The sequence below is a fragment of the Solea senegalensis genome, unplaced genomic scaffold (assembly GCF_019176455.1).
Source record: "Solea senegalensis isolate Sse05_10M unplaced genomic scaffold, IFAPA_SoseM_1 scf7180000013000, whole genome shotgun sequence".
Taxonomy (NCBI): Eukaryota; Metazoa; Chordata; class Actinopteri; order Pleuronectiformes; family Soleidae; genus Solea; species Solea senegalensis.
The window spans coordinates 1-24538 of record NW_025320738.1 but is presented as its reverse complement, the minus strand read 5'-3'; the positions used below and the strand labels follow the sequence as shown (position 1 = coordinate 24538).

General features: G+C 40.6%; 1 protein-coding gene across 3 annotated transcripts; it reads right to left on the bottom strand.

Annotated features, from left to right (window-relative positions):
• Positions 1–261: 261 nt before the first annotated feature.
• Positions 262–24529, bottom strand: LOC122760132 (nectin-3-like protein). 3 transcript variants are annotated; one of them, XM_044015186.1, is made up of 5 exons: positions 24457–24529; positions 23389–23540; positions 6935–7079; positions 2699–2801; positions 262–554 (listed from the first exon to the last, which is right to left on the bottom strand). In XM_044015186.1, exons 1-5 carry the CDS (start codon positions 24507–24509, stop codon positions 402–404), a joined length of 606 nt encoding a protein of 201 aa, XP_043871121.1. In that variant the 5' UTR covers positions 24510–24529; the 3' UTR covers positions 262–401. The 3 variants fall into 3 exon arrangements, with proteins under 3 accessions (XP_043871121.1, XP_043871118.1, XP_043871120.1); XM_044015183.1 differs by lacking the exons at positions 262–554; positions 2699–2801; positions 6935–7079 and adding an exon at positions 19432–20195; XM_044015185.1 differs by lacking the exons at positions 262–554; positions 2699–2801; positions 6935–7079 and adding an exon at positions 19432–20195 and having other exon boundaries at positions 23389–23470; positions 24457–24520.
• Positions 24530–24538: the final 9 nt, after the last annotated feature.

Sequence of the window (24538 nt, the reverse complement as noted above, 5' to 3'; positions counted from 1 at the left end):
CTGAGAGCTGGCCTATCTATTACGGCACTTCCAGGTACCTGGCCAATCACAGGACAGTGGGAAAGCTCTCGTTGGCTGGCCAATCACAACACAGTCCACGCTCTGGGGGTGTGGTTTTGGTCTGAAACGGCGCGGCTGACGAGAGCGTCAGTGAGGAGATATTTTGATCGGCTCGTTTGCAGCGACTAGGAGGTTTTTAATCATGAAAACCAGTTAATATTTGTAAGTAGACCTCCATAACTAACATATATGTGTGATACAAGCATTCTATGTCACCTTTAACAAAAAAAAAAAAAAGTAAAAAACTGCAGAGTAAGACACATCATATTTGATGAGTCAGAGAATCCAGTCCATCCGTGTTAGTGCGACTGAGTGAATGTCTGCTAGGTGAAGTGCATCTGTCACACATAGTGTTCACGGCGGTTGATGTACACTTGGTCTGTCCCACTCTGATGACACACCCACTCCAGACGGGACAGCTGCTGGGTGGGGCTCTGTGGGCCTGACCTTACCGTGGGTGGGTTTTGTTCGTATTGACGCTCAGCCCGACGAGTCTGCAGGTTTGAAAGAAAGAGAGAGAAGAAAGTCAACATAGCATAATAAAAAAGACAATAAATAAAAATGATGCTAAGCTAAAACTCTACCCACAACCAAATAGTACCTACTCAGCATGAGAAACACAGGGACACGTGCCCTCTATAAAATAAACATATGTACAGTGTGTCAAATTCAGCATCAAAACCTTGTATGTGCATAATGACAATGCTAACAATATGGAAATCACACAAGCACACGTCACATGCCTCTCCCACAGTATGCAGCAGCAGAAGGGGAGAGGCAAGGGCCACACACATCCTTAAATACCAGGTGGGCTCCCCAAAAGTGAACGTGGGGGACAGAAAATCACAAAGGTTCCACATGACAACTTAAACTCCCGTGTCAAGGTAAAATATAAACATAAACATTTTACATCAGTGTTGTTTTTGGCAGCCATTTTAGATTTAGTCTTAGTCTTTTGGACTAAAATGCTTATTAGTTTTAGTCAAATATGAGTCATTTCTATATGTGATAGTTTTAGTCCAGTTCTGGGCGACGAAAACTCAAAAAGGTTTAGTCTAGTTTTAGTCAGTTTAACTTACTGAAAAAAGAAGTATAGCCTTTTTATTAATTAATTTAGGTCAATAAGTATTGACGATTGCTGATGGACAGAAACCTTTTATCTCCATATTTCAACATTTCCACTTTTTTTCCAACATATTTCAGCAGTTTTTTTCATGAATCGACGCACACTTCATCATACAAGAGTGTCCCACGTAAGTTGTGAGAATAGCAGGTCTATAGGTTCAAGGGGGTTATGATTGTGTGTTGTAGGTGTAGATTGTGGCAAATCTTTAGGTTTATCTCGTCGCTGTCTCCTGTCGTCATGAAAAAAAGGGGCGTCCACAAAATAATTGCGTCATTGTTGATGAAAACAACACTGCTTTACATATGCTATGTGTAATTATAACATGAAAAGGAAAAGGTGTGTAATAAATTGCAGTACACCACGATTATGCACACAGTGACTTGTAAAGCAGTTGATTTCAGTGTAACTGAATCATTAGAATCAGTGAATTAAAAAGATTAGTTCAGTACTTCCTCCATGACGAGCACAGCGAGAGTGACAACTCTCGTCTGGACTGAAATACAGCGGCAGGGTTTGTGACGCTCGCCCGTCGCAATCAGCGAATCTCGCTAAAAACACCAGACTCCTCTGTTAAATGTGGAGATTTTAGACATTTCCCTGGTCATTTTTTGGAAATGAACCCACTTTTTAGAGATTGTTAAGTCTTCTTTATCTGATCTACAGTTCGGCATTGTTCGGCTTGATTCTTGTGTCGGACTTTTGCTCATGCCTCTCTGTGACGGCACTCTGACCAAAGTAGCAGGTACAATGCTAGTGGAAATGCAAAATAACCGTGCCGTGCCCAGGTGGTTCCACTTGAGTATCTTAAGTCTCGTGTTAATTAAAAAAAGATGAAAGAAGATCAAATTACTGATTTGTTATTTGTGTATGATATTATTAATAGCAGTGATGATTTAAATGTTTTCTTTTTTTGCTTGTGTCTTATGTAGAGAATGTACAGAACACATGTGAAAAAAATAATGCAGAATTCAGAGATTAAAGGAAGAACTCTTGACTTTGACTCTGGCTTTTTTTTATTTTGTTTCCAAAACATATTCACATGTGGTCCTGATCCTTTTTTGTCAGATGTTGTTATGTCTTATTCAGACAATAAATGGAAAAATAAGTGTCACATGTTGAAATAAAATAAATAAAATATAAATAAATGAAAAACTGAGATTTAAGTCAGAGCTCAGTAAAGAGTTTTTTCCCCCTCAGAATTGTAAGATTTAAGTCAGAATTATTTTTCTTACTGTACATACAGTAAAAAGGAGGTCTGGGCCTCTGTGTTTTTAAGTTAAGTGTTAAAGAGAGAAAAGATGAAGCTCTTTGTTTTCATCTTCCATGTTAAATGAGAACAGCCATTAGGCCTAGTACTTCATAATAACTCATGACGCCTGTTGAATTGTTATTACTTCCTGTTGTGACTCAGCGCTCATCATCATGAGCGTTGGTAGACACAAGTCTGTGATGAGTCATGTAGAGCTAAATGTACTAACAGGAGGAGGCGGGAGCAGCAAGGGGCGGCGTTACCTGACAGAGCCAGGCCACTTGTGATGCGTGGACGCCCAGAGGTACGGCTGGTGATCTCTCAGAGTACGGAGGAGGCGGCTTGTGTGTCGGAGGAAGGTCAATCCTTCACAGACAGAGAAAATAGGGGAAAAATCCCCACGTTTAGTTTTCACAAATAGCTGTAAGTAACACAAAATCATTTACTCAATAAAATGTAAAGGGTACAGTAGTCAGGATTTGTTGTTGTGTTTTTGATCAATAATTCCACAATAATCTTACAGCATATTGTAAATCAAGTGACCTGAGAAAGACAGAGACACTTCTGCTCCGTTTAAAGCCTCACAACTACACCTGTAACATAACACGAGGAGGTGAACCTATTGGCTGTTGCACCACCACCACCACCACCACCACCACCACCACTACTACTACTACTACTACTCAGCATACAGATCCAGTTTGGCTCCAAAAACTGCCGACGTAAGAAAGTGAAAAGTTGGACAATAAACACAATAAAAATGTGTCACCAGAAAAATGAAAAGGCATCACTGTCACCTGAAACATTTCACATTATAAATATCACCATATATTCATGATATTATGACATACAGCCTTATTACTTCATAACAAGATACTATAAATCAGTGTTTGTAACTGGCAACCCGTGGGCCAAAACTGGACAGCCAGCATGAATTAAAAAACTGATTTTTAATTTGAAATAATTTGCTTTTGTCCACAGAAAAGTCATGCATGATCCAGTGCCTTTTGGTTTTACTGAAAAAAAGATGAACTGAGTCAAAGAGACACGAGTAACATTAACATTTGTGGCAAATCAAAGTTACTTTACAGAGTAACTCCTCAATTTGCCATTTTTGTACAATATTGAATAGTTTCAATATATTCAATGGCTTAGAAAATATTGGCCAAATTTACTAGCCGAACCCTGCTATAAATGATCTTATTATAATGACAAATATTTCACTTCTTGGTTATTTATCACAAATCGACATTGTTTTTGATAATCGATTAATTAGTTTGTGTTTTTTTTTTACCCAATTACAGAACTTTTTTTTTAAAATGTGAATCTGTTCTGGTTTCTTTGCTCCTTATGACAAGAAAATCATTAAAACTGAATCATTGTAAGACATTTGAGGACATCATCCTTTTGAGGTTTGAATTGAAACAACAATCAACGTTTTCTGACAACTAAACAATTTTAAACAAGACAATAATCGTCAGATTAAACATTTCAACATCTCTGAAAATAACCAGTAATCGCAGCCCTAATGATGCATAACATTTCACATGATGAAGAGATCATTTATAGTTTTTTAGCTTCCATAAAATATCTTATATAGAATAAAATACAAAACTATTCCTAATCTTATTTTACCTGCCTATTATACAGTACTAAACACAGATGTCTGTCAGTGCCACTCAGTGGTTAATTGGTGCACATGAAGCACACATTTCTGTCACACAGTAAACCCTGTAACTATAGAAACCCTCGTGGAAGATTGGATCTGATCACTTGCTATATATAATGTGAACAGTTGGATACGCTTTCAAATCTGATGTGGGCAGCAGTCTAAACAAGGCCTCAGACTGAGTCCATGATCTGCCAAGAGTGTTGCTTGTGGGTTCCCATCGCTCCGTCGTCTTCTGCTCATTGTGATCATGTTTCATAGCAGTGATTCACCTCAGCTGGGATCTGTGGGGATCTAGTAAAATGCTCTCCCGGACTGTTTTGGCACAACATCATTACTTTTATGTTGAATAAAGCCAGAGAAGAGACCAGTTGTCTGACATATTAGCAGATTTATGTGTCTAGAATACAGTATGTGTCTATAGAGGGTGTTACCTTGGTTGGGTGACGTCAGCTACCAGAGCTCTATGGAAATGGTGGTGGTGTACAGTAATGCTAACAACATCATGCCTAGGGTTTAAGATAATTGAAAATGTGCATATATATATACAGTATACATTTAATTTCTCTATTATCATATTTTATGTTTTAATTCAATGTTATTCATTATTGCTATTACAATTTCATTAACAATTCCTTTACTAATTTTTATTTAGCCATTTAATCAACGGTTGGGTCCACATGTATACAAACGCACAAGAGAGAAGATCGTTTGAAGGAGATGTCGCATTTGATTCTTTGGTTATCAATAAAAGAGAAAAGGTGTGTGTATAAGGGTGATGTACTTCCAGACATAACAGTACATCTTAAGATTCTTGACAGCTGTGGCTCTAAAGCACTGTACAACCCTAGAATACCAGCCCTTCGCTCATTTGTCTGAAATCCCCGTCCGCCTGTGAAGTGAAACCCAGAAACTGACCTTGGCCATTTGTAAAACGATGTCATGACAGGCATTGATTTTCTTCTAACTCTTGTACATGATTTGATGCTCTATTTCTCTTTTTCCACTCCACATGAGCAGTGGTCAGTCATTCACCGCGGTGCTCTCCAGTGACCCGCTGCTGTCCAGTCACGTCTGTGTGTGATGAAGGGGAGGGACAAGGCCAATGTCCATCCACCCGTGTCCTTCCTATCATCCCAGTGGGACTTCCAGGCGCGGTCACACTTAAGATGCTACGCTTGTCACGACATTGACCAAAGAGACAGTGGATATACCTGCTCGCAGCGCCAGGACAGTGATGCAGGACACACAAGGACGCACATATGTTTGTTTTTTTTTTCCCCTTCACTTCGTGCTGTTTTCTATCAGTGTTCAAACAAAAAGCAGGAATCGTAGGTGGGCTATTTTCACCAGCACTGTTACATAACGAGTCTGAGGCATGCACACTTTCAAACATCCCAGAGGATGGCACTGTCATTGAAGTTCAAACACTAAAACAAGAGCACATGTATTTTTAGTGAAAAACTAAACGTATTTGTTCACTTTTTTTTTCCAGAAAGGGAAAAACCGTGGTTGAGGAATGGATGATGGGATCAGGCTGCAGCCTTATACACATGATTTGTATGTAAGGGTCAGTCAGCAGTATTGGACACACAGAATCATGGCTCACGATTGTTTTCATAACCGATTAATCTTTCGATTATTTTTTCCAGTAATTCTTTGGTCCATAATAGGGCATAATAATTATCACGATATACTGATTTTTACATCATACACTATATATATCTATATATCACAATATAAATCAAATGAATGCTTCTGTAAGGCTGGACAATATGACTTTTTTACCTGTCATTTCAGATAAAATCTGGTTTATTAATGTTAAATGAAGGATATTTGCGTGTGTTATAATAATAATGGTTGAAATCTTGTGAAGTGTTATTAGAAAGATAAGATTGTTGATTCCATGTATATTTATATCAATTTTGCATTGCAGTAGTCCAGACGTGATGTAATGAAAGCATGGATGAGGGTCTCAGCGACATAATCAGGGAGCGACGGCCAGAGTTGGGACATATTTTTGAGATGGGAAAAGGAAGATTTTGTGAAGGATTAGTTGAACTCATAATGACACCCAGGTTGTGAACCCAAACTAAATCAGAGGAAACCCTCAAGGTTTCATTCTTGTGCAATAGCACACATAAAAGATCTGGTTCAGTCCTAGAACAGACACAACACAGACGAGTACGAGGGGCAAGCGCGTGTGTGTGTACTCGCATTCAAGTCTTAGTCCTAAACTTAACCAGGTCTTAAAGAAATAAGGTTCTGTCTCATTAGGACCACCCTGAGGACTACTGGTCCTGACAAGATCAGTGTTTATGCCAGGAAAACAGGAAACAAATACGAGAGGGATTTAATGTCAGACACAGGTCTGTGGCAGTGTGACCCAGCTTCCTCTGTAAATAATTTAACCTCAGAGTTCTTCTTTGCTCCAACATTAACATAAGTGCTGGCGCTCTATAGGAACAGCAGCAGCAAAGCAGGATGAGGGCTTGCTGCCAACACAGCCATCATCCCCAACAGTGTCTCACAGCACTGCTGCTCCGGGGCGAACGCTGCAGCAGGAGAACAAAGCAACTCCTTCAACTGCCGGCGCAATAAATGGGACATGATATATCCACTAAATATTAACAAAAAAATATTGAGATATTATTTATAAGCCACATCACCCAGTCTTACAGAAATATTGATTTCATTTATTATTGAAAATCTAATGATAAATAAATAAATAAATATTGCCCAGCACTACCTTGAACCCACAGCTGGGCTTCAGATAACCTCGTGCTCAGCTGCTGGGTCATTACACGTATGAATGATCGGTTAGACTCACACTTTGTCGGTGAAGGCTGGGGGCGGAGCCTTGCGGGCAGTGACGATGACAATGATGAAGATGGCAATGAGGAAGAGGGCGAGGACTGCTCCCATTACAGCGCCGGCCACGGCGATAGAGTTTGACCTCTCTGCTCGAGACTGGTCTGAGACGGAGTGGAGAGAGACGGAGACAGTTCACCACAGACATCACAACATCAGCATGAGAGCACAACGGGCAGACTCAACAAACTCACAGACAAAAATGAAGCTCATATTCTGCTGTTTTTCGTTTGTTCATGTCATACAAACCCCGTTTCCAGGAAAGTTGGGACACTTTCAGTTGAACCTTTACTTTTAACAGAAAAAAGGACAAAGAAAGGTTATCATCATTTGTTCATGACACGTGCTCATACCATAGAACAAAACAAAAAGAGTGTCGGTATGCATTTATCTCATATACACACAGATACACACGTACAGTATTATGTACCTCAGGGCCCTCTCAGATGTAAGAAAGTGCCAAAACAACCTTGCAAACAAAATTGACAATGAGGGGAAAGAGCCAACTTTAGCTGATGTCTTATTATAGGAGGTTATGTAGGTTCTATGTAGAAACTTCAAGTGAATAGTTTGATGATTTGTGTTTTTTGAGACTTTTCCTGTAATTAGACTTGAAATTGTTGCAGCTTTCCATGTGGAATGCTTGTCCATTCCTGCTGTAAACAAGACTGGGACTGCTCAACGGTCTGTGGTTGTCCTTGTTTGATTCTCCTCTTCATCATGTGCCGTACATTTCCAATAGGAGAAATCTGGGGCCTCATTTATAAAAATGGATTGACCTGAAAAGTTGCTTTCGCACATATATATTCTGATATATAAACCCACGGCACGCACATCCAGTTTCTCTTTAAAAATCACAAGCAGCCTTTGTGAGCATCAGGTTGACGCCCACAGTTGCCTGTAGTCAGAAAAGAGGATTTTCACACACTGTGAAATTGGGGTACTAAGTGGATGCATGCAAAAAAAACTTTTAATTTGGTGGACACAGTGTCCAATCCAATCCAAATACCTAAAATACCCGGTTGCGTCGCCATAGACGAGTGTGTGTTTTCTGTCCAGCATGTGTTTTGGGGTTTATGTGTGTTTTCTGTCCAGCATGTGTTTTGGGGTTTATGTGTGTTTTCTGTCCAGCATGTGTTTTGGGGTTTGTGTGTGTTTTCTGTTCTGTGTGTGTTTTGGGATTTGTGTGTGTTTTCTGTCCTGCATGTGTTTTGGGGTTCATGTGTGTTTTCTGTCCTGCATGTGTTTTGGGTTTGTGTGTTTTCTGTCCAGCATGTGTTTTGGGGTTTATGTGTGTTTCTGTCCTGCATGTGTTTTGGTTTGTGTGTGTTTTCTGTCCAGCATGTGTTTTGGGGTTTGTGTGTTTTCTGTTCTGTGTGTGTTTTGGAGTTTATGTGTGTTTTCTGTCCTGCATGTGTTTTGGGGTTTGTGTGTGTTTTCTGTCCTGCATGTGTTTTGGGGTTTGTGTGTGTTTTCTGTCCAGCATGTGTTTTGGGGTTTGTGTGTGTTTTCTGTTCTGTGTGTGTTTTTGGGGTTTGTGTGTGTTTTCGGTTTTGTTTCTTTCTGCAGATAATTTTTCTTTTGCAGTGCGTTTGCCTCTGTCGGCCACTGTAGTATCTACTGCCACCTGTAAGGTTAGTGAATGGTTAGACATCGTAAGGAAGGTTATTTAGATTTGTACATATAGTAATCACCTAAGAAGCCTGATGTGTGATTATCTATAATGCTGGGTCCAGTGTGGCACAGAGACTGGTCATCACTGGTCAGCAAATCTTACTGGTCTCTAAAAACGATCTCCCTACATAAGCTTCCATTTGCTTCATCCTCTAGCACTGTTCACCCTGGAACAGTTTCAGGTGAGGCAGTACACTTTTCATTCGTACAGCAGATATCTTTTGTAATAATTTGATTTATTTAACACTGTGAAGTCATTTTAAACAGTTTCTGGTTATTCATCCTTCTGCCATCAGATTTGCAGTTTGTCCGCTCTCTCATTTATTTGCGTAAGCATGGATCAGAGTTTCTGTGAAGGCTTGCATGTTTCCCCTCAGGTTTGTTTATTTATAAATAACAAACTTTGCATAGAAAGTGGCCTACGCCTTTTTTGTGCGTATACAAGCTTTATAAAGGAGGCCCCTGGACGTCTGACAGATCAGTCTAGCCCACACAGTCTATGGTGCTGTGCTGTAACTCGTGCAGAATCAGACACGGTGTCATCCTCCTGAAATAGACATGGAGTTTCTGGTAAAAGATGGGGGTATATGATGAAATTCCAAAATAAAATGTGAAATAAAATATAATAAATTAAATGTCAGCAATTCCCATAAATAAAATATGAAATAAGTCTGTAACTCTCATAAATAAAATATGAAACTCCAACATAAGCCTCTCCATCAGTGGTACCATCACATACTGTATATTCAGATCACCTATAACGAATAATCCAATGACCACAGAACACATTCCCACTGTCTTTCACTCTAAGATGAGTTCAGAAAAGTCTTTGATTGAAAACAAAGGATATATAACCTCCTCTTTGCATGAAACAGTTTTATGTTTGTAAATATCATACCTCCTGAGGGGTCAATATTCAGTTTCTGCCCTTGGCCTTTACACATCAAAATTCCTAAATCTTTACAAGAGATTATAAAGTGTAAATGGGGAAAGACCTACATTGTTTGCAAACTTGTGCTGAGAAACACTGCCTTTAAACTGACTGACAATTCTCTGACCTACTTAAGACGTATACTGTACACGTCTTTGCAATCCCTAAAGATCAGCTGATCAGCTGCTTTTGGTCGTCCCAAAAAACGAGGCTGAAGCTCAGGGGGAATCAGGCCTTCGCGGTAACAGCTCCCCAAACTGTGGAATGATTTGCCGCTGCACATTAGGCTTCATCACTTACTGTTTTAAGTCTGTCTTAAAACATCAGTGTGAGTTTGTGCTGCCTGTGTTCTGTTACTTTATGACCGTACAGCACTTTGTTTTAGACGTGCTTTATCAGTAAATTGGATTGGAAAATCATGCTCCTTGTAAAGCCAGTCTTCCTAACCTCACATTGGTTGATTTTAATGCAAACATTTGATAAAAACAAACACAACTACATTTAAATGGACAGTTTTCATTTTTGAAGTGTGGTTGTAAAGTCAGTGCTAACTGGGCTGTGTGCTCTCCCTGTGCTAGGAACTCTTGCTCGCACTGAAAACATGGTTCCCAGTGGTACCCACTTAATAACATCTACATCAGTTTACAATATCTCAGGAACACATAGCCTGTCCTCATCCATCCATCCTTTATGTTTAATGTGTAGATACTGTTGTTTTCTCCTGTTTAATTAGCTTTGACAGACCATATGTTTCCATATGCTCCATGTTGTCTACTGAGAGGATTAGGATTAATCCTGATTAAGATGCATTAAACACACAGAACAGACAGATTTGGCCAAACAGCAGTGACTGTGGGATACTGAAGCAACTGTGGGCAAAGGGTAAGAAGGGAAGAAAGGTAAAGTAGCTCAATTCCAGTTAAATTACATTTATGTTGAGGGGAAAATCTATTAAGTCAGCTAAAACAGCTGATTGCAGATTGGACGGGCTGGGACTTCAGAGCTTGGCCCTCTGACCCTCTCACCATCATGTCCCTTCCTGCTGTCCTCTAACATGTAATAACTATTCTATTACCTCTGATGCTGTTGATCAAGCTGCCTCCTTAAATGCCTGGCGACAGACAATGTCTCAAACTGACAGGAAATACTGTACATACTTTAAATTCAATATGTGAGCCACACCATCAGGAGTTCCAGAGGTTTGATAAAAGCGTCTAAACTTGATATGAAAGAGCTGGCAGCTTAAATAAATACAGCAGTGATCACAAATGGTGCCTCTGATATGCTGTTCTGAGTAATATGCTGTACTGGTTTCAGCTTCTCCCTTTAGGGGTGTGCACGGTGGATCACCTGCTTCCATCTTGTCCTCTCCCTTGTGTCTGTCTTTTCTGTTACACCAACTGTCCTCATGTTCTCCTTCACAACACTTGGGATTATTTTGGAATATTATATGCATAACATATGTGTTAATGACATTTTTGTCCCATCTGAACCATTCACCCTCTCTGGAGCGGTTGGGATTAGTGGCGGATCAACCATCCCCTCCCAACTGGGATCTGGCTCCAGTGCAAAGGCTTCTCTGTCTTTTCCACTTCAACAACACACACATGCGCGCACACACACGCATATGCACGCACACACAGCACTTGAGGCTGACGAAGGTCAGTGCAGCTCGATGGAGACGATACAACTTGATCTAGCTGACGTGGAGGATCGGACCAGACGATGCAACGTCCGCGACACCAGGCTACCTGAAGGACCTGAAGGGTCTAATGCTACATTCATACTGGATGCAATGCGACTTTGTCACACAACAAGTTTACATACAAAGTCAACGCACAGATGCCAAACAACACTCAAAGTCTCTGCCGCAGGACAGCTGGTCTGTTAATATAATGTGTGCATCGTTGTTATGATTAGTCAATACTGTATGTGCCTTTAACTCTCCTCCACTACATGGATGACAGTCATTTTTACCGACTCTGCCCCCTGCTGGCAGCGTAATGGAAACATACGTAAACAACAGAATATGCAAAATAAATATCACTATTCAGGGTGTTACACCAGCACTATAATCTTGTGCGTTCACTGTGGCATCATTTAGCCAGTGGCTAGCTAGCTAATCGCTCCAGCCGAAATGTTGAGGGCAATGTTAGGCTTATTTAATTGAAGGCTATCTGTCACACCTTTTTGGTTTTCACTTTCTGTTAATTATGGACACAGACCTTGTTTATTGCTCAAATGACAGTCCATATTTCCATATATTCCATGTGCACGGCTTTGTTCTTTCCCCGGTCTCACGTGTCGTGTGTGTATGGGCGCCGGCGCATCCTGAGAGGAAAGCTGTTCCCTGTGTAAGCTAACTTGACAGTTATATGGTCACGGAAATTCTGGGAAATCTTGTTTTTTTTCTCTCACAAAGAAGGGTTAAAACCATGTTCTCCCATTTTCATACTAGGTCATGTATATAAATGTTTTGTAATTTTTTGGATTCGTTATTTTTGGTCTTGTTTAATGGGCTTTATGTTATTTGTTAATTATCGGGGACAACCAGAGGCTACTTTGGGGGAAATTGTCTTTATTCTTGTCATATTATATTCTGGGTAAAAGGCTTACTCATTTTATTTTTATATCAGCCATATCGGTGAGTCAGGCAGTCACAGCTACCGGTGCTATATTTTATTGCCAGGTACATGATGGATTACCTTGAGATCAGCATTCAATAATGGATGATTTATCAGGTTAAATACACCACGTAAAAGAAAAGTGTCCTTAAGCAGAGACTTGGCCAACAGGTTTTACCACACAATGGCTGTCATATGTAAACGTCATCTCAAAATGAAGGAGAATGCTAGAATTATTTGAATATTGTCTCATTGTGGGGGGCCGACATAAAAGCAGCATAGCATACACACGATCGATCTAGCTTGAGTGCCTTAAGGATAAGGAGTTAGCAACTGCAGCTCTGCGATCCTGGGCGGAGACTCTTGGACTCATAGACGTATGGCGTTCCTTTAACCCGACAGTGAAAGACTACTCATTTTTCTCAACCAGACATTAATCATTCTCAAGGACAGATTTTCTTTTCACTTCTCCACAACAGAAAATTGATGCTGCTGCTTTACTGCCTGTGTAACCTTGGGCTGCTTATCCAAGCGTGCTACTAGGTGGCGCTTTTACACCACTTTGTTCAGAAGTGAGGATCAGAAATCCCAGTTTTTGACCCAGGACTTTTTTGGACTTTCATTTAGGCCCCGTCTATGACCCCAGAATTTTATGGGATGTGGTCAAAGCAACGCCACCTGCTTCACCTCAAATAAGCTTTGGAAGCTGACTTGGCTGGAATAGACTCAACCCTACAAAGTAACTAGACACTAGACTAGACAGTGTTACTATTTCCAGCCACCTCCTAGTCTCCAAAATAAGGACCAATGAGTATTTTGCTGACATCCATTCTATCAGTTCTGCAACAGGCAAAATTGTTACTGAGTCCAAGCAGATGAATGAGACATTTAGCTTGTTTTACTCCAATTTATAGCAGTCAGAGATACTGTTAGATAGAGATAGGTGTCACAACTTTCTTGGCCGCTACTACATGATAATGACATCTATAGACAAAGGCAGTTTTTCAAGAGACGCTAATATAGCTTTAATATCCTTAAAGAAAGACAAGGACCCTGTAGACTGTAGTAGTTATAGACCACTCAGTTTATTAAATGCAGATCTCAGAATCACATGTCGACATTAGTCGGCTGTGATCAGACTGGTTTTGCAAAGTCTAGACGAGCTGCAGACAATGTCAGCTTGATACTATGAAGGCTTTTGTTGGCTTGTGGTCCTTTTTGTGGGCAGTTTGATTTTTCATGATTTCTTTACTCAAATCCCTCAGCCCTGTTACTCATTGGCTAACTATCCTCTGCACAGTTTCCGGTCACTAGATCATGTCAAAAAGTGCTGTCCCCTGAGTCCAGAACTTTTTCGCACTTTTCTCTCGAGCCACTTTGCTTAGATGATTCGTCAGTCCTCCACTGTGCGTCCTATTTCAGCTCAGCACACTCATCATCACCTGTCATTATATGCCTATGACGTTCTGATCTTTATGGAGAAACCACTACAATCCAAATCCACACTAATCCCCCTTAATTATTTGGCTAAGATTAATTTAGCTGCAATTCCCGGCTGCATTCCAGTTGTCCAAGACTTGTCTCACAATACAAATCTTAGTAAAATATTCAGTCACAAAAAAACAGCTCATTCCACATTATGAACTCACTGATGGGGGTCAGTTTTAGGTGTGGTTGTATCAGGTGCTGACTCACTGTGTGTGCCCGCCCCACATGCCAACTTAATTCTTCTTACGAATATGTCACACAACCTTTTTTCAACTGAAAAATTAAAGTTTGTAAACTGCTCACTGTTCCGTACAAAAGTCCATCGATAAAATCAGTGTTTTTAGCTTGCTGGGACACAGGAGTCTGGTCTGCTAGTGGACATTTTTACAAAGGTGAGTCTTTTATTTAGTGGCTAATAACTGTATTCCTTGTGTTTCCTCTGGCAGCCCTGTTTTTAGTGATTGTAGCGTCTATAAACGTGTCTCTTCAGTATGTCATACAACTCCACTTCAAAAAACCTGAACCATCCCTTTAACATTGAAGTCTCTCTTGTTAACAGACGTCAGCGCTGCACGTCTCTATGCCGCCTGAGACTCTTACTTCATTGTGTTGTAAAAAGTATCCTTGGAAACTGTCGTGTTGGAGGAAAATAAGCAAATCCACTGATCCTCTCCAACAGTGTGTCAAACACACTGAGGCTCCGCTGGCTGACATCATTTACTGCGCTGTGGATGTGCACACTGAGCATGTCCCATTTCAAGGTCAAAGTGACAACGGGTGCCATCACAAGATCTGTAGAAGACGTAGGTCAGCTGAAATAAGCACTTCCACAGGAAAGGTCTATCTGACAGGAGGACCTGGGTTCCATGCTTCAAAGTGTCAAGGTCACGTTGGCATGATGTGCCCTCAGAGCCAGTGCAGCTGTCTGTAGTGGAGCAGAGCACAATGTGCCATTTCAGACTCCAGCAGCTAATTTTCCTCCTTTCACAGCAGCACACTTAACCCTTTTTACACACACACACACACACACACACGTCGTTCCCAGCATCTCTCTGCCTCTACATTCTGTGGACAGGTAGAGTTTGTACAAAGACAGCCTCCAAACAGCAGCTCCAGATGAGCTTGTTGCCATGGGGACAGTCAATGGGCTGGAGAGTGGGGACTTTGGGCCAGACATAAACACTCGGCATTTAATTTTACCAGCTGGTAGACAGTGGGAGAAAGACACAGGGGGAGGGGCAGTGTGTGTGTGTGTGTGGGGGTTCAGAAACAAAGCGGACACACGAGGGCACACAGAGAGAGCGCAGAGGTGCTGCTGGATTTCTGACTCTCCACTGGAAAAGATTGGTAGAACTGTATGTAACTGTGTGTAAATTCTATACACCCTGCAGGATTGTTGGAGAATTGTGAAGATAAGGCAAAGTGATGATTAGGTTATGTGCAGCGTCCCGCACGTGCATACTGGATTCAGGGAGGTGGTTATGCAGCATTATGCGTTAGGGAGCCAGAGATGATGTCATTTACAGAAGCACAAAGAGACCGAGCACGCTCAAAAACCTCCAGAGACTAACTCACAGGTGCTAAGGTGCTTTATTGAACTAAAGTCTTTTAGAACGATTGACAAAGGAATATTCCACCGTTGTCACCAACATCATGGTTTTATATGCCCAGAAAAATGACAGTTCCTCCTTTATATACAAAAATGATCACAAGGTGCTTTTCATGGACAAAGTGGGGCTGAAGTAAATTCAGTCTTATGAACAACAGTGATTCTACAAAACTATAAAATAAACCCTGAAAAACACATACGGACATTTAACCGACTTTACACTAAAACTCATTTGAGCATCTTTGTCTTTGTGAGTGTTTGAAAGCCTGCATCAGTAATTGTCATACTGACAAGGGCAAAGACATGAACATGGCACCACATAGTGTTACAGTGAAAATCTGGCTACCAGATTCATAAGTAAACAATAATAAGAAAGCACTCAAAAGTCTTCATCTAAGGCACTAGTTGCATTCGTCAACACTAAGTGAAGGACATTTCCTTAAATGAAAATAAAAGTCTGCCAACTGACTAGTCAAGCAAGTGTCATCGTGCAGAGAGCACAAGCAGAGCACCCACCCCCCAAAAAACATGACAGCTCATTTAAATGATGTTCCATGGTTTCCAAATTACCGACTTGTTTTGAGATGCTTCCACCAAAAAAAAAAAAATATTTAACTATTTTCATCACATTGAGATTAGGGCTAATCTAAAACTAATCGATTACCAACTCAACCGGCAACTATTTTGATCATCGCTGAATCAGTTTGACTGTTTTTTTGTTTTCAGATTTTTTTTACTTAAATGTGAATATTTCCAGGGTTTCTGCTCCACAGAACAAAGAAATGATTAAAACTGAGTCATTTTAGTTTGTGGACAAAAGGAGAACATGATCAAATGGAGGTTTGTAGACATTGTTTGGACCAAACAATAGTGATAGAGATAGTTTCACATAAGTGAATTCAAGTGTGGAGGCGCCCCCAGTAAAATACGAAAAATGGAGTTTTGTGTTTGTCATATTTAAAATGACATTAAATAAAATGAACATGTCTTAACCTGGTTACTAGGTGATGCACAGTGTAAACATTCTTTTCAAGGGAGCTACATTCTACCATCAGAGTCAGCTTGTTTAACTGTATCTGTGTTGCTTTTGTTGTTTTGATAATAGGTGGACTCACGGAGAGGGGGACGACCGATCACATTATGCAAAACAAAAGATGACATTAGCTTTGTTTACATGTGCAAAAAGTGACACCTTCTCCGGTCCATTTAAGTCTCTTTTCAAAACATTTCAAAACAAACTACATGAATGTAGGCGGAGCTAGTTACTGTTGAGTCCTACAGCACTGCACAGCAACACTTGAAACATTCACTGCAGTAATCTTCTCTGCTGGCAGGTTACAGTGGCTCATTATTTAATCTCACCACGAGAATCCCAGCCTATTCACTCAGATAATTAGTGCAGGTTCATAGCAGTGACTCATTTCTATTTTGACAACTCATAACTGCAAAACGTGGCCTAAAGCCTCTTTTCATGTCTATCTCAGGCCACAGGACCCTGTGTACAACAGTAACACATTATTCATATAAAGCTGCGTGTTAAACCAGTTGCTACCTAGTGAGTAATACTTTGTGTCATCACATTATATCAATACATACAAGTTCAAAAAATACTTGGCCTCTGCCCGCGAATGTTAATATAACGGGGACCATACGAACACTAGTGTGCATGAAAGAGAATGATACATCTCCGTCATGGAGTCTGGCAAACAGATGCATGAGTTGAAAAACATTTCAATTTTATTTGTGAATTTACTCATGTGCAAAAAATAAATAAATAAACCACCAAAAAAACCACACCCTGAAATGTATCTTTAAATCCATAACAGATCCAAACTCCTGACAAATACGGGTATAAAGGTATAAAACACCTCCACCTGAGCTCAGTCAAAGTCCAGTGTATCTCGTTACAGGAAATACAGATTTAAATGTTAATCCACCATGAAAACTAAACAGGATATTGTTTTTTTTTCATCACTGCAACAAAATACTGTCCTTGCCTTGTGATGAATAAGCAATGTGCGAAGGGATAAAAAGCTGAGTGGACATTTTCATGACCACGGGTGACTGAGACAATACATGAGAGTTCAGATTGGTCTGATTGTAATGCTTCAGTTAGTATGATTAATATGTAGCTGCACTCATGCACAAGCCACAATAATCTGATTAATTCCCCCAATTGCAACAGTTTCTTGCTCCTACAGATTATACAGAGTAGTGACGTTTGACTATGGGGAGTTACAGGGAATGTTGTGGCTGCATCCCCCTGAATGATTTCATTGTGTGACGGAATACTTTGTGAGCAGGAGGCCACGCACGGCACGGTGGCTGCACTACTGTAGCCTGCTCTGAACAAAGTCCCTGCTGACAGAAGCCTTGTTTAGCGCTGGAGAGCAATTTCTCCAACAGGTCACGTGATAAATAACAAGATTTGTTTGTGGCTTAACTGAAGGACCAAGAAAGTGTAAAATTGCTGTCATCACACATGGCCTCCCTGTTTGGCCTCTCTCCATCCATCCATCTCTCTCTCTCCATCCTATTTACCCTGGGGATAAATAGAGGTGAGGACAAAGAGAGGAAAGCTCTTAATGCTTCCACTCAAATGTCCAGTTTTAATGACTTTAATTACATCAGTGGTGAAGTCCTCATGATAAATTACACTACAGCACCACCAAATCCTCTCTTCCTCCGCTAACGCCGCCCAATTCCTGATTTAAAAAAAAAGCCAAGAAGTGAGCTGAGCGAGGGAGAGGAGGAGGGAGGGACAGTGGGGAGCAGTGAGTGGGTGTGGTCTGGCGGTGAAATCTGATACGGAGTTACAACTGTCAAACCATGTGCTGTTCACACCGTGCATCACATGGCACAGAGAAAAAAGGGGGAGGGGTCTGAGACAATGAGCCTCACACCGATGAGACAAGAAAGTGATGGAAGAGCGGACTAAAACAGCTACAGGGGAAATTGGAATGCAGTAGCTGGTGTTTGACCAGAGAGAGGCAGTGTGCTGATTTTAAAACATGTATGATTTGAATAATTTACCCAGATGTGTCAATGATATAATGAAAACATGACTCGCAACTTCCTCTTCCTTTAAAAACCGCACATGTGGCTCAGTCATAGCTGCCAGCGATTATAATACTCATATAGATTCTAGCAATATTATTACATTAATAACAAGATGTTCCGTTGTAATTATCACATTATAAAATGTACGTAAAATATATTTAAGCTTGATTACTGTTTTTTAATTAGAGTTGTCCACATGTTATTTACTTCATTTTAGATTGAATGTCTGGCTTTTGATATTAATAGATTTATTTTGCATCATATATATGTTAAGTTTGCACCATTCCATGTCAAAACAAACACCTTTACTTTGAAATTCTGTGGAAATATCACCGTGAATATCTTTATTGTGATATCATGATGGAATATCGTGTCAGAAGCTAAAGCTCATATTGCTTCACTAGAGTAGATACTCATTGGCCCCCAGGTGATTTGAGTTTGACACCCCTGCACACTAAACTGAAGATTTGCACCTGGATCAGTGAGTACCATTACAAGATACCCACATACACTGGTGGTTTAGTTACACTTTAAGAAAAGATATTTTAGTAGACAACAAATGATCGATGAGCGACGATCTAGTTGCCACGTCAGCAAATTATGCAAAAGGCAGTGCAATAATTGCATGACTGTTTGTGACCTCCTCGTTGAATCTCACAATAACGCCTCTGCCGTGTCCTTTCTCAGTTTTCCATGGATACAAGCCAATCACATCCACATATTCTATCATCATATTCTAAACTATACGTTATCAGTGGGAACACATAAACAAATACAAACCAGTGTCACATAGCCTTTAAATGGCTGATTTTGTCGCGAGATCACATGGCACAAGCATGTGATCTCGTAGCCACAAGGCTTTCACTCCATAAGTGAAACAAACTGAAGTGGCAGTCCATGTGGTAAGGCAGACACCACACACCACATCATGATCATGTTTTGTACACACAGAAACACGACATAGATGTTGACTGTCAAAGTGGCTGTGCAGTCCAGTCCGTCCCCATGAAGAACATTATATATATATATATATATATATATATATATATATATACATATATATATCAAGTGTCAACCAGGACGCTTACAAAACAAGGGAATTACAGAAGAGTGTATGTGCATGAACAGGAATCCTAATGCTCCCTAATTTTCACAAATGAAACCTGCTCCTGTCAAACATACCACTCCCTGCGTGAAATGACTGAGCCGTCTGTGTGAGACACATATTCGCCATCGGGCCCGCTATCGTAGCAGTCATCTGACAGGTAGGGGGAGCCATTTCCCTCTAGTTTGGGTGAATGAGGGTACTTGGCCTTTCGAGGACTAGAATACTGTGAGTGTTCAATCTGGTGATTCTGCTGACGACTGTGCTGACTGCTCTCCCTCATTGCTCTAGTGTAGCCATTAGGGGGGTAGACCTCTCCGTTATAGTTGCTATGGTGATGGCGGTCACGTTCATGTTTGAGTTGGCAGTCGCCCCACTCCTCTCTGTCTTGGTCTCGATGGTTGGAGCTGCCGCCAGCCTTGGTTGGGCGGAGCTCGTGCTGCGTGGGGGCAGTCTGGAGGTCACTGGGACCCAGGTACTGCTTGGTGTAGTAATTCCCGTGGAAGGTCTGCTGTTTGCGGAGGTAATACACACCCACCAGAGACAACAACAGCAGCAGGAACAAGGCCCCACCCACAGCCCCACCCACTATGGAACCAAGATTTCTCTCAGGCAGGGCTTCAAGTGTGGGGAAGCTGAGGAGGACTTGGCCCTTATCATCCACTAAGGTGGAGGAGGCAGTGCCAGCTAGGACAGGAGCAGTAATGGTGGAAGGCATGGTGGGAGGATCTAATGAAGGAAAGGAGGGTGAGAGGGGAGTAGATGATGGGAGGGAGAGATGAACAGACAGAGAAGCAGAGATTGTCAATGCCAACTACATCAGCATTAATCTAAGAAGGATAGGCTGACAGAAAAACATCAACTTCCACACATTAAAACTGCAGTACATGCTCACAGCAGTCTCAAGTTTGCACTGCCAATCAGAATTCAGAAAACAATGATGAACAGGTGAAAGTTTGACATAAAAATAGAGAATTTGGTTAACTGAGTTGATACAATCTAATGTTAGATGACAAAAAAATGAATTCTGTTGCGACAAAATAGAAGTTTTTAGGGATAGGGATAATTATTTGATTATTCACTTGATAATAAAAAGCTGATCAGTTATTGTGACTATTCTGTCATTTATTAAAATGAAAATAAATGATGTATTAATGATTGCATTTCCAAAAACAAATCTTGTGGGTCATCAAGCATCATCAGCAACAGGAATTCATGTGTACAGAAGTGATGAAATTTACAAGATTTCTTGAATGCATCCTCAACACGCTGTAGATCCCGCAGAGGTGATGACATTTACCAGGATCTTTGACTGCATCTTGTTAGCTGCTCCCAGAAGCTCAACTCACTGGGAACCCTGCAATACTTTCACTAGCTCTCATACGCCAACTTTACAATATTCTAATATTCCACGAATAATAACATAGAATATTCCAATAGCATCTTGGCTATAAATACTCAACACTAGTAGGTTTCCTAAGATGATTGCCACCACCCAGTACAGCTTTCCACAGGCCATAATCAGTATCATTATCAATAATATCTTAATATTATTAGGCTATATTTCAATGTATGAGACATGTGGATATAAAGCTGCACACAGGTTATTCTACCTACCTAAAATTCACTTATTGCCTTTCATTTCTGATAATACCTGGTTTAAGTCGTTGACCTTTTAATGTTAAATGGTCAAATTGTGAGGCTTAAAATGAAAGTTTTCCTACATTTTTAAAATGTAATTTGTCTTAATCAATATATAATCTTGATTTAATAATACTTAGCATATTTCAGTAATTTAATCAATAAAACAGCCTTTAAAACCAGGAAAAGTCATCACAGATACCTCATCACAATATGACAATATCCAAAATCTAAAGTCATGTCACGATATAGATATATCAGCCTATATGGCCATATGAGGTCAATTGTCTATTTATATAGCATTTTTCTAGTCTTCATATCCACTAAAAAGACCTTACACTTCAGTTGCCTTTCACCCATTCATCAACATGTAGCATGATGATGAATGGGTTGCCACACGCTGCCAACAACAGAAACCTAAGGCCTCTGAAGAAATGAAAGATTGAACAGAGTATAATCTAAACAAAATGAAAACATTAAACCTAATCCAGGATACTGACATGGAAGGCACAAGAAAAATCTATTGAAATTCTCCTGTGTGTCTTTTGGCTTCGACAATCTGGATATCCAATTATGTGAAGTCGAGTATTTAATCAAAAGTCACCAATGCAAAGCATGCCAGTGTTTGTCAATGTCAACAGTGTGTGTCTGGTGAGTCACTAACAGCTCGGTGAAGCAACGTGTCTGCTGTTGGCTTTCCTCATCAGCTATTCTATTCTATTCTATTCTATATCAGGGATGCTTCTGACCAACCACTGCCTGTAAAACGTGTGCACAGCTTTGTAATTGGGGGGTGGGCATCTCTAGGTACTGTTATAATTATTATACAATATACTAATATATTAAAATTTGTTTGTAAACAATTATCACTGCAACTTGATTGCCTTGCAGCAAGAAGGTCACCAGTTCGGACCCTGGTTTGACCAAAGACCTTTCTGTGTGGAGTTTGCATGCTCGTGTGCGTGGGTTTTCTCCCACAGTCCAGAAACATGCAGAGGTTAAGTGGACACTGACTGTGATGCCAAACAGCCTCAGGCAGTGGAGAGAGAAAGGCGACAAAGCGACAGCCCTCACAACACCGCACAAATCCTTTCAGGGTTCTCACACATTGGTCGACATCAAATTCAAGGATTTTCCAGGACATATTTCGTCAAATTCAAGCACCAAATGTGCTGACACAGGTTAAGATGGGAGGGCAACTTGTAAGAGCAGCTTCCACTTTTATTGACTTGCAGCACGCTCTGCATCTGGCCAAGAGATTGTGCATGCGATCTTGGGTAAGCCAGTCTTTGTCATTTTCTTTGGTAAGCCACAGACCTTAACATTTGCATTTTCCAGGCATCACATCATTTTCTCTCTCTTGCTTAACGTTACTGTTGTAGGCCGTTTACTTCATGGGAGAAGAATATTTTTTACTCAGTTGGAGAATTATGTCTCAAAAGGTTTAAACTGGTTTAAATTTAAATCGGTATTGGACTGTGGTATGGTGCTATTCCTAGTCCAGATGTGAGAAAAAGATTCCCATATGAGAGCAGAGAAACATGAACCCAAATATTTGTACACAAAGCATATCAATAATCTGACTCCATGCAGAGGCAGTCAACTGACATATGTGAGCACAACCACAGCGACACATGCACATGACTGAGGGAACACCGACACGTGTAAGCTCATGCATATCTGTACAGGCCCTCTCAAAGGAAAATGAAATATGGATGATAAATAATAAATAGGAGTTGAAAAGAACTAGTTAATGTTTTATGAATCTGGGACATCATCTCAGTCAGGCTGCAGGGTGTGTGCCACATACGGGAGTTAAAGAAGCACAGGAGATAAAAGAAGATGTAAAAGAAAAATCCCACCATTATCAGAACATCATGGCAGGCTTTGATTAACCACAACATGTTCATCATACACAACAGTGACAGTGAGGACAGAGCAGAGGTTGTGTGCTGAAGAAGCGTTAAATATTTGCAGCTGTGTGGCACAGGAACTCCCCTTTAGAACATCTGGAGACCTAATGTTAATCGGGGCTAATCAAGCTAATCAGCAAGCAATTGGGACTGAACCTAATATTATCAGCGCCAACGCACTGTGTGCTATGGATGTGAGTATCAGTATGAACAGAATGAGCCAGAGTGATTCAGTGTCACATTTCAGCTTGAAGGACAATGTCAGAGGCAGCGATACCCTCTATGACCCAGCATGCACGCACGCACACTGCTTCCTATGGGGGAAGAGAGGGCGATGTGAGTCAGCTGTGTGTATATATCCCACTCACCTTGTATGAGAATGCGCACATCCCGACTGCGGAGGTTGATGTCATTGGCAACCTCACACCTGTATACTCCAGAGTCATTCCGCTGGAGGGGACGCAGGAAGAGCAAAGTGCTATTTATTATTTCCACCCCTTCTGGCATTTCACTGTCCAATCTGTGACACGCAAGAGAGACACACATTCAGATGACCAACGCCTTTTTCATGCACATGTGACATTTTACATATAACTATGATTGGACAGATTTTTACACGAGTAAAACATTTGTCTGAGTTGTTTCCGTTCAGTTAAATTTCAGGGATGATAAAAATGAGCATTAAAAATGAGCAATATTCTCAGTATTAGAATGTGACCTCCCCAGACAAACTGCAGCGACATAATGTTTCTATGACACATATAATGTCAGCAGCTGCATCACTCATCAGTCGCCACCAAAAAAAACAATAGTGACAAGCTAAACCTTGTTAGCAGGTGTATAAGATCTGCTGTACGCCCATAAAGCTTAGTGCTGTGCAAGACTGCGTAAACCAAGACCAAGACAATACCAAGACCAGAGGGTATCAAGACCAAGACAAGACCACGCAGAAGTAAATAAAGGTTTAGTGTCTTTGGACCATTTATCAAGTTTCTGAAAACAATAATATGTAAATCATAATAAGTGCCTAATTAATAAATAATAATTGGTGTCTACCTCTAATCATGAAAGCACCCACACTGTGAGTAGGTTTTCAGCTGACATAATGACTGTTATGTATGTTTATGGTCTGAGTGAGCTACGGGGGCAGGGTTTTCAGCTCCAGTGATACTCCGAGCCATTTTAAGGACCACAATAAATGCTGAACACAAAAGTGATGAAACTGTTTCAACGGTGTGAACCCACAAATTAGTAATTCATAATTCTCAGTGTTTTCACATATTTTCAGGAATCATTTATCAAGTATAATGCAAATTACTGCAAACGTAACGTTTAAAGAAAGGCAACAATTTGAACTGAATTAGTGTTAAACGGTTAGTAGCCTGTAAAAAGTCAGAGGAATAAAAGGAATATGTCATATACAGACATATACACACCTAATCCATCTGAAGTGATGGGCTGGTGGGTTTGCGTTAGCTTTGCACGTCATTTGAACGTTTTCCCGACCCACATACCAAT

Bases quoted from the DNA above. Each gene is read 5' to 3' on its own strand.
- LOC122760132 (XM_044015183.1), bottom strand. From the start codon at position 24,509: ATGACGTGCAAAGCTAACGCAAACCCACCAGCCCATCACTTCAGATGG. The intron at 23,541-24,456 runs GTGTGTATATGT...TGCGTGTCACAG, and splicing joins CATCACTTCAGATGGATTAG to ATTGGACAGTGAAATGCCAG. The intron at 20,196-23,388 runs GTGAGTGGGATA...TTCCTTCATTAG, and splicing joins TGTGCGCATTCTCATACAAG to ATCCTCCCACCATGCCTTCC.